General features: G+C 54.7%; 1 protein-coding gene across 1 annotated transcript in view; it reads left to right on the top strand.

Moving 5' to 3' along the window:
* Nucleotides 1-9,264, top strand: part of TSEN2 (TSEN2 tRNA splicing endonuclease subunit) — a 23,059-nt gene that overhangs the window by 9,393 nt on the left and 4,402 nt on the right. The window contains exons 5-8 of the mRNA XM_012732084.1: nucleotides 1-184; nucleotides 973-1,047; nucleotides 2,564-2,614; nucleotides 4,570-4,727. Of these exons, the coding sequence (XP_012587538.1) occupies nucleotides 1-184; nucleotides 973-1,047; nucleotides 2,564-2,614; nucleotides 4,570-4,727 (468 nt within the window). The remainder of the gene's footprint in view (nucleotides 185-972; nucleotides 1,048-2,563; nucleotides 2,615-4,569; nucleotides 4,728-9,264) is intronic.

The following is a 9,264-nucleotide window of genomic DNA, read 5'->3' as shown; positions in this document are numbered from 1 at the left end:
CCCGGGTGCACGCGTGGCAGAGGTCCCTTGCTGCCCAGGGGACGCGGTGCTGCCACGGGGTGGCGGCCAGCCTGAGCACGGGGCCGGTGGCCTCTGCGCCCCTGAGAGGCCTGGCGAGGAGCGCGTGCCGCTGGAGGAAGCCGGGAGAGACGCGAGCTCGGGGCCGGACGCCCCGCGGGAAGAGGTGAGCAGAGAAGACAGGCCCCTTCCTCCAAAGCCAGGCCCGACCCCCAGAGAGGTGGGCCCCTCCCGCGCCCCTGGCTGGGACCCCGCAAGCCCCGCACAGGGAAGGTGTGGACACGGCCCGAGAGAACCTCGGGTCGGACTCAGCCTGGTGGCTCTACAATCGTGAGAACTGCTCCACGGACACCGCGGAAGTTTGTGACTTAGCTCTTTAAAATTGTGTACACCCAAGTAGACCCAGTAGAGTTAAAAAAAAAATAATAACAGCAACATGTACCCTCGGTCTTGAGGATAGCACTGGCGGGCAGCTATTAAGGAAACATCTAAAAGTCGACTTGGGGACAGTCCGTGGGAGGTAGGTCCCCTTGAAGGACCTGTAAGAGCTCAAACTGGAACGCTCTGGTGGCCAGCGGCTGTGCCACACCCGCCTGAGGCTCCAGCAGCCTCATTAAGACTTACGAGCAGCTGCTGAGACAGCTGGGAAAAAGGGGACCAAGAAAATGACCCCAACTGAGGAAAATGGCTGGAAGAAAAAAAAATCAAAACGGTGATCATAGAAATGCAGAAACTTTCTACTAAGTAATAAATTGTTTTTTAACAGTATAAATCCAAAAAAATCCAACTTTATTAGAGACAGTTGGCAAACCGCCATCCATCCCGTGACGGTATCAGACCAGCCTTTGATAACCTGTGTGGTCAAGTTAGGCAAGGATGTGAGGAGACTTCATTTTAAAATACGGGCCCCTCCCCATAACATTTGTCCTGAAATGTTTGTTTCTTTCTCTTCAGTTGGTGCAAAAGAGACTAGTCTGCAGAAGAAATCCACACGGGATCTTTGAGTATTTGCAGCTCAGCCTGGAAGAGGTACGTTCCCCGCAGTCAGGTAGCTGAGACTAACTCAAGGCGTGCTCCCGAGCGTAGTGCAGAAACTGGCGCTCGGAACTGGAGCTGTCACTCGGAGTTGACCTTGCCCTGGGCAGGCCTGCCTGGAGCTCGCCCCTCGGCCTCAGGTCTCAGTGCTGAGCGGGGCACTTGGGGGCCTTCCCTCTGTCATTTCTCAGGGGCTTCAGGATTGTCCAGGTTCCTCTTTTCACATCAGAACTTCAGATTGGCTGAATGTTACGTTGCTAATTTTCACCAGCTTTTGATAGACCGCAGTTAAGCCAGGTCATGACGGCCGGGTAGGTCGTGGACGCAGGTGTCCCCTTCCGCACGACTACCACCCACATGCCCTTTACTTAGTGCATCGCTGACTTCAAAAGTGGCGTTCTGACACTGTAGCCTCCCTCTGATTTGGGGCTCCTCCCTCCTGGCCACTTGACAGCCAGTCCCGCCTCTCTGCTAGTGTCTGTGCCCAGCCCCAGCCACGCCTGCCCCCGGCACTGCACCTGCTCTGGAGGCGCAGCCCTGTGGCCGTGTCCAGAGGAGTGTCCGCCTGTCCTCCTCGCCCAGTCGGTGCCGCCTCTCCGGCAGAGGCCCCAGGGCACAGCAGGACCTTCCAGAGCAGGAGAGGGTATTTTGAATAATTCACTTCCTCTCCCCATTCTACAAACAGCTGAGTCTTCTGTGGGAGACCGTAGCTACTTGCGACACTTAAACTAATTAAGGTTAAGCGCGATACAAAATGCCACCTCAGTTGGCGGCCACATTTCAGACGCCGGGCAGCGCATGGAGAACGTTCCCATCCTCGCTGGGGCTCCCTGGCCAGCAGTGTGGGGCCAGCTGGGGGCTCACGTGGCCTAGGCTGTCATCGGATGCCTCCGCCCTGTGGGGTCAGCGCCGGGCAGAGTTGGGGCCTGTTCTTGTCACCGTCTTAATGCCAAGTCACAGCTTGGTAGCCCTGGGCCACCTCCCCTTGAGTCACAGAAGTCTTCCCTGTACTCACAGCTTCTTACTGATTTTAAACCAGCCGGTGAGGCTCCTCTTTATCTCTTAGATTTTTTTTGTATCCTTGAAATTTGAATGAATCATTTATGTTTAATCATTGTGAAGACACCACCAATATCATTAGAATATCATTTATCAAAGAATATCATTTGTATTATTATAGACCATCATTTATATTATCAAATGATATCAAATTTTTATTGTTTATATTATTAAAATATCGATTATCCTTTATATTATCTTTTATCATACCATTTATAATATTTATAATTCTATAGCAAATGAAGTCATCGTTTAGATGATAATATATTGGGTTGTCAGAAAAGTCATAATGCATTTCTTTGAAAAACAGAAAGATGATGTCATGACTTTTCTGACAATCCACTAAGTACATTGATTTGTATTTGAGGCACAGGGAAATTAGCCTGTAAGATACTTTCTCAGGAATGTGGGGCAGCTGTTCATGGGTATTTTCTGCTCCTGCTCTTTCCAGGCCTTCTTCCTGGTGTATGCCCTGGGGTGTCTGAGTATTTACTGTGAGAAGGTAAGTTTGTGATTTCGCTGCAATCCACGAAAAACATTCCTGCTGTTTGAAGCCAGTTGTCGTTACTTACATATTGCTTTGATACAAGTGCATGCACTTTCTTTTTTTTTTTTTAGATTTATTTATTTATTCATATAGAACTGGGGTGCAGGAGGTGAGAGGATTCACCAGAGACAGAGCCGGGAGCAAAACAGGCAGACTGACAAAGTCCACTGCTGAGGGGAGGAGCGGGCGGGTCAGGAGCTGTCTGCCGCGCCATGTGGGTCACCTCGGGGGCAGGCAGGGATCGAACTCTCACTGAAGCAGCTTCAGATCACTTGCAGTGCTGCGCTTTAACCTGCGGCACCACCAGGGAGGGTCCAGATGCACGTACTTTCACGCTGTAAAATAAGAACAGAATTTTTCTCGAAGCTTCTGCCTTGGGTCCTGAATTGCTGCTGCTCAGGTGCAAGTCAGTTTTGACCCTTTTGGAGGGAATTCCATTCCCGATCTGAGGAGAGAGCAAGCCTCTTCTCTAATGATCATAAAATCTGTATTGCCACAGGACTAAAAGCGAAACAAAATGAAAACGACCAGCCCTGTAGTTCAGGCCTCTCACGGTCCTTCTAGCCTCAGCCTGCTGCTCAGGCTTCTCCTGGTGCCCTCAAGCCTCAGTGGAGGTGAGCGGCTCAGCTCTCCACGGCCCATCTGCTTAGAATCCGGGCCTGAGCCACGTCCGGCAGCTCGAAAGCCCGGGGGTCTTGCCCGGAAGCTGCTGCCCTTTGGGAAGGCGCCCCAGAGATGCCGACACCCTCACTGGCCACCTCTGAGGAGCCAGGGCCGGGCGCTCACAGGAGGGGGCCTCTTGGTGTCCACGTTTGGTACTTTCTGAATTTTCAACCAGATGAATGTAATACCTGTGCAGAGCAATTCAAATACAATTAAAACTACAAACAGAAAGGTAAGCAGACCATAAACAGAACGAGAGGGTCTGTTTTATTCTGCTCTTAGGAGCACATCGTGTCATCGGCCGTCAGATGCAAACTGTGTACATCTTTCTCCTGAGTCTTTAAGTGGTTTGGAAACAGTTGTCTGGCTGGTGGGTGAATCATCACTTCCCCGGATGGCTTTCGTGGCCACCCTGCCTCCGCTCCTGGGCCCTCGCTGCTCTCCCGAGCATCCCAGCTGCTCCTGCAGCCCGAGCGAGCATCTGGACAGGCTGGGCTCCCCGGGGGGGTCGCAGCCCCCCTCCAAGAGTGTGGCTGACTGGGGCTTGAGGCCACACACATGGGCTCTTTCCACCTTAGAAACAACTGGGAAAACACACACATACACAAACCAACCCCCCAAAAAATCCCTTTAACTCATAGCTATGGTATTACATCTTTAGACTGAGCCAAACTGAGCAAATCTCATTGAGTGACTCAACTCTAAATGAACTGAATAACTGATCACTCAGCACTGAGGTACAGCAAGAACCTTTCCAAACACGCCTGGATTTTTTGTGTGCGTATTTACCGTAAGTTTTGGTATGGCTACTCCAGAAAGTTATCTGAACCCAATATTCTCTCTCACCTCAATTCCTGCATGAGCAACAACGTCAGATTATTGCTTTGTGCCTTGAGTCTCTAGTTTCCAGACTAAAGGGCGCTTTTCCTTATTTGTTTTTCTTTCATTAAGCTTTTATGAAATCGTTTGGCTTTTCTGAATATGCCTGATATTTAGTAGTTTTTCATGAGGATCTGTGCAGCAGTCGGAAAAGATTACACGCCAACCTTGATGGACGTGGCCCACGTTTACCTGCAGACACCTAGGGACACGTGGGCCCCAGGGAAACCTGTGTTTGTGCCTGCAGGGAGAGCTAGAGCGAGCGTGAGCCCGGAGCGATGTGTATCTCCCGTGAATCCTGGTGCAGACCTGCCCTGATTGATGCCTGTTGCAGGCGTAATGACCCTTAGTTTTCCCAACATCTTTAGGAACCTCTAACGATTGTGAACCTCTGGAATGTTTTCACCACGATCCAGCCAACGTTCAGGACAACGTACATGGCATACCACTACTTCCGCAGTAAGGGCTGGGTGCCCAAAGTGGGCCTTAAGTACGGCACCGATCTACGTAAGTCCCTCTTGGCTCGGTGGGTTGAGAAGTAGGGCTTGCTCTGACCCCTGGGGTGAAAGTCAAACTGGCTACTTACTTCACTGCCGTTGACGTGTTCTGCGATGATGTCCTCTCCTGCCCGAGACAAGGGCCCTTCTCCTCGGGGCCTCTGCTGCGCTCTGGCAATGCAGGTGACCAGGGAGCTGTAAGAGTCACCCAGCTGCCGCGTGAGCACATGCGAGGTGCCAGTGCGGCCGGTGCTCGTTTCCTCCCACCCCGACAGCCCTCCTCTGGTGGTACCTGTGCGGCCCTCACCTTTCCGATGGGGAGACTGCAGCTTTGAGAGAGCGGCCCTTCCAGGGCTTTGAATTCTGGAGCCCGGTGACTTAGAAACTTCTGGTCCATGTTACTAAGCCCGCTCCCATCTTTAAGTGAGGACTCTGGACCGGGTGAGCACCTCACCTTATCTAGGGTAAGAGGCTGCCTCCCGGGTCTTCTCAGGACTGTTTTTGAGGTTCCCAAGGGGCCTCCTAGGAAGTGCTGGCCCTTGGGACTTGTGGCCCTCTCACACCCTTGAATAACCAAAGAAAGCTGGTTCAGTCTCTGAAATCCTTAAATCCTCTAAGCTTGAGTGTGCTTAACCTGATGTGCTAGGGTCGCGGGAGGGCCCCAGCCCCCTAAAACTTTATGTGTTTGTAGTCAGGTGCATTTTTCTGGGCCTAGAGTCTGTAGTTCCATTGAATAGTCGGAGAGGCTTAGCAGTCTAGAATAAAGGTCAAGGATTGTCCCCTGGGCCCCAGGTAAATGGTCCCTCTGTCTGCTCCTTGCTGGGGCTTCAGGCAGACACCTCACCTGAGGGCTGGGGTTAGCTCCAGACTGGCTTGCGAGGCTTCCAGGTATCAGTATTGGCCCTGGTGACACGGTGTAAGTGGGTGGCCTGCCTCATTTCTCCTCTTTGGCTTCTCACCCTGTCGGCCTCCACGGCTCTGTCAGGAGCGTCCCTGTGTGAAGGCCGGGCAGGTCTCCTCCAGCCGCCTCACTCTGTGGGTGAAACCGGGGTAGAATTTTCCAGTCTGGCTGGGAGGCACTGACCTGGGGCTCCAGGAAGAGACACTCTCGGCTCAAGCCAGCTCTTCCTCTCATCGCCTGTGTGCCCTCAGGCACTGATGCTGCTCATCTCCAGCTTCCGTCCACTTGTGTGACGAGGAGGACAACTTCCTGCAGGACTGTGTCCTTGACTTGACCTCTTTCCCCTGCGCGGCTGTGCAGTGCCTGCTGGCTTTTAACTCTGCGGTCTGTTACGTGGCCAGTGCCTGCTCGCATGCGCGCCGGAACTGCCCGCACAGGCTAAGCCCGGCTCGGTCTCTGGACAGTTGCTCCTGCCGGCAGAGGTGATGGCTCTTGACAAAGCGTCATCATGAAATTCACGTCTCATCAGGAGACGCTTCCCTGGGATAAATCTTGTCAATCATACTTCATTCCAGAAGCAGTAGTTGGAACAAGCAATATGGGGCTCAAATCAAATGCAGCTGTCAAGCTGGCTGGTCCCCCACGGGTGAGACCAGGCTCCAAGCCAAGTGGGAGCCCCTCCACGCTGCCCCACCCAGAGCTCCCCGAGAGCCAGGCGCCTGCTGTGCTATTTTTCTCTTTCTGTCTGATTAATCTTCCCACTCTTGTGAGGAGTGTAGATTCGCCTGCTCTATAGCTGATGAAGTAAAGATCTGGAGGGGCAGGGGAGGTAGCCAAGGGCCTCGGCCGATAGTGCGGGGGCCTGTCTGCACCCCTACACCTGACCAGCATCACTGAAAACTGCAAACCACTGGTCGCGCTTCTGTCCTGCCAACAGTCACTGGTTGATTTGACTTGGTTTGGTCCAAAGGTCCAGATCCTCCTAAGCCTCCTTCCACTCCCAGACTCAGAGTGACGAAGTCTGGTCATGTGGCTTCACAGCTCTCAGCCAAACGCGAAATCGTGAGGCTAGTGGCGTGATGGGAGCTGTGCGAGACCAGCAGAATCACAGCTTCCGGAGTCCAGCGGCTTCGGGTGCCAGAGCCGAGGCCGGCCCCAGCGAGGTGTCCACACAGAGCAGGCTGGCTCTCTCCTAACCCACCTTCTTGTCTTTATTTCCTAATAGAACTTTTAAACTGGTCTTGTTAACATTTGCACCTGTAATCCATGTTAATCCGTGAGTATTTCTGCACACAGCTCCTCAGAACAGGGGTAGTCGCCTACACAGCTATAGAGCCATACAGTAGCTATGCAAAATTACAGTTATTTGAGGGCATCCGCTCAGCTCTCAGTCTATACTTCCATTTTCCAGTTGTCCCTGAGATGCCTTTTGCTTAGCGGTTTGGTTTTTTTCCCGTGGATAAAGCTTCTGGTCGAGTTTCAGGTATCGCCTGCAGTTGTATGTCTCTCTCAGTTTTCCGGGGCTGCCAGACTAAATGACCGCAACGCAGGCGGCCGGAAACCACAGGCACTTACTCCCTCAATTCCAGAGACCAGGCCTAAAATTGAGGTGTGGACGAGCTGAGCTCTCCTCGCGGCTCTGGGGGAGCCCTCCTTGGCTGTGCCAGCTTCCGGGGGGCTGGGTGTACGTTGGTCAGTCACTGCAAGTTCTGCAGAAGCCCTTTTCCCCACGGAGGTCACAGCCATGCACAGCGAGGGGTTCGCCTTCACCCCCCAGCAGCCTCCTCTCACCTACCACGCTGCAATGGTCTGCCTCCCCTGGGCGGTGCTTTCTGAGAGGTCAGTGGCGTAGCCCACATTCTAGGCGAGCGGCATGCTTGCTCACACTGCGATGCCAGTCCACGCTCTGGTGCCCACTGGGGTGTGGGCCCTGCTGCCCGCTGTCGGCGATGCCACGTTTGAGGGCTGAGCCGCGACAGCCACGGTCACATGTGGCGGCCTCTCGTGCTGACCGGTAACCCACAGGGAGAGACCGTGTCTGCTCCCGGGGAATCTCAACGGCTGCCCGAGTGACCCGCTGCGCTCGTCACCACGTTCCCGCTTTCTTTCCTGCGTCGTGTCTCGTCCCTCTGGAACGAGGCCTCGCCTTTATTCTCCCCACTCTTTGAAACTTGATTTTTCAACGCCCACATTGGTCAGACTCCTGGCAGGCCTCTGCAGAGCTGCCGTTCTTCCTCCCGAGTGCACTGTCGCAGGTAGCTGCCGTCACCTTAGGGGGTGTTTTGGAGCGCCTGTGCCAGCTGCTGTCCAGCGCCCCCCCCCTTCGCCATTACCTTGTCATTCAGAAAAAGGAAATTGAGGCAGCGGATTCGTCGTGTGGTCCAAGCCCCGGGCGGGGAGCCTTGAACTCAGGTCTGTCCGGTGCCTGCTCGTGCCCGGCTCGTGCAAGCCACGGTCTGAGCAGCCGTCTGACGCCCCAGCCTGGGGCAGGCTGCTTCAGGCTGCGTGTCCCAGGGGTCCTCAGGATATGGGGGAGGTCTCTGTTCTCTTATGCCTTCATTTTATTCACAACTGAGCCCCCAAGAAGCTACTAGCTTGCTTAGAGCAGCACAGCCAGGAATGCGGGGACTGGGCAGGACGTGGGGCTCCCGGACTCGGCTTTGTCCACGTGGGGTTTCCTTCCTCGACGGTGCTTCCCCAGAGGCGAGAATCTGCGTCCTTCGTGCCTTACACTGTGCCGTTGAGCTGACTCGCCAAGCGCTAAATGCAGTTGCAACAGGAAATAGAGTAACTGACAGGAAACTGCCCCTGGGCGGCCGGTGGGGCCAGAGGGAGGCCCGTCTTTGCGGGGTCCTCCCTGCCTCATGCAGCACGCCCTGAGGAGCTGCAGGACTGATGCGACCACGAGGGAGGTGTCTGTCCATCACTCGGGAGAAATGAAGCTTTTCCTTCAACTTTCCCGCCTGGACTTGTGCAAGGGGACAGCTAAGAGCTCACCAGCGTTCTTGTGTTTCTGTAACGTGCTGTGGTTGAATCAAAACCCCCAACTCTCGGGCTCAGTCAGTCTCGCCTTTGTGCTAACGCGAAATCCCAGGCGTGTGGCCGAGTGGTGGACAGAGCTGCTCGGCCTGGGCCGCTGCGGAGTCCTCAGCACACAGCTCCCAGGACCCCTCCCGAGCGGACGGCGCACTCGCTTGGGCCACGCTGGAAGTGCCACGGCCACGCTGCTTGGGAGCCTGAGTGACATGGTCAAGCCATGTACCGGGGGAGAGGAAATGGCCTGGTGGCAGGGAGCAGCCCCTGTCCACCCCCAGAGGGCTCCCAGGTAGTGGCAGGGTCCCCGTGGCAGGGCCCCCGGCCCGGGCTCCTTCACAGGAGCAGCCCTGCCCCCTCAGACTGAGCTAGCGGGGCAGCCGATGGCCCAGGGGTGCGTGTGCTTAGGGGATGTCCCCCCACCGATGGTGAGTTTCTTCAAAGCCGCCAGAGTCCCACTCATCTCCCGCACCGCCCCTGACTCAGTGCCTGGCCAGAGTGGCTCAGCTCCTTTGAATTAAGTCGATCCCAAATGAATGACAAATGTTGATCCACGTTACCTGAACTTCACATCCTTGACGTCCCACCACTGTGCCGACAAGAGGGCACACCGGAGTCTCTGTGCCCACGAG

Source organism: Condylura cristata, unplaced genomic scaffold (genome assembly GCF_000260355.1).
Source record: "Condylura cristata isolate star-nosed mole 26May11 unplaced genomic scaffold, ConCri1.0 scaffold00033, whole genome shotgun sequence".
Classification (NCBI taxonomy): Eukaryota; Metazoa; Chordata; class Mammalia; order Eulipotyphla; family Talpidae; genus Condylura; species Condylura cristata.
Note: the sequence above shows the minus strand (reverse complement) of the source record. Positions and strands in the feature narration are given on the sequence as shown.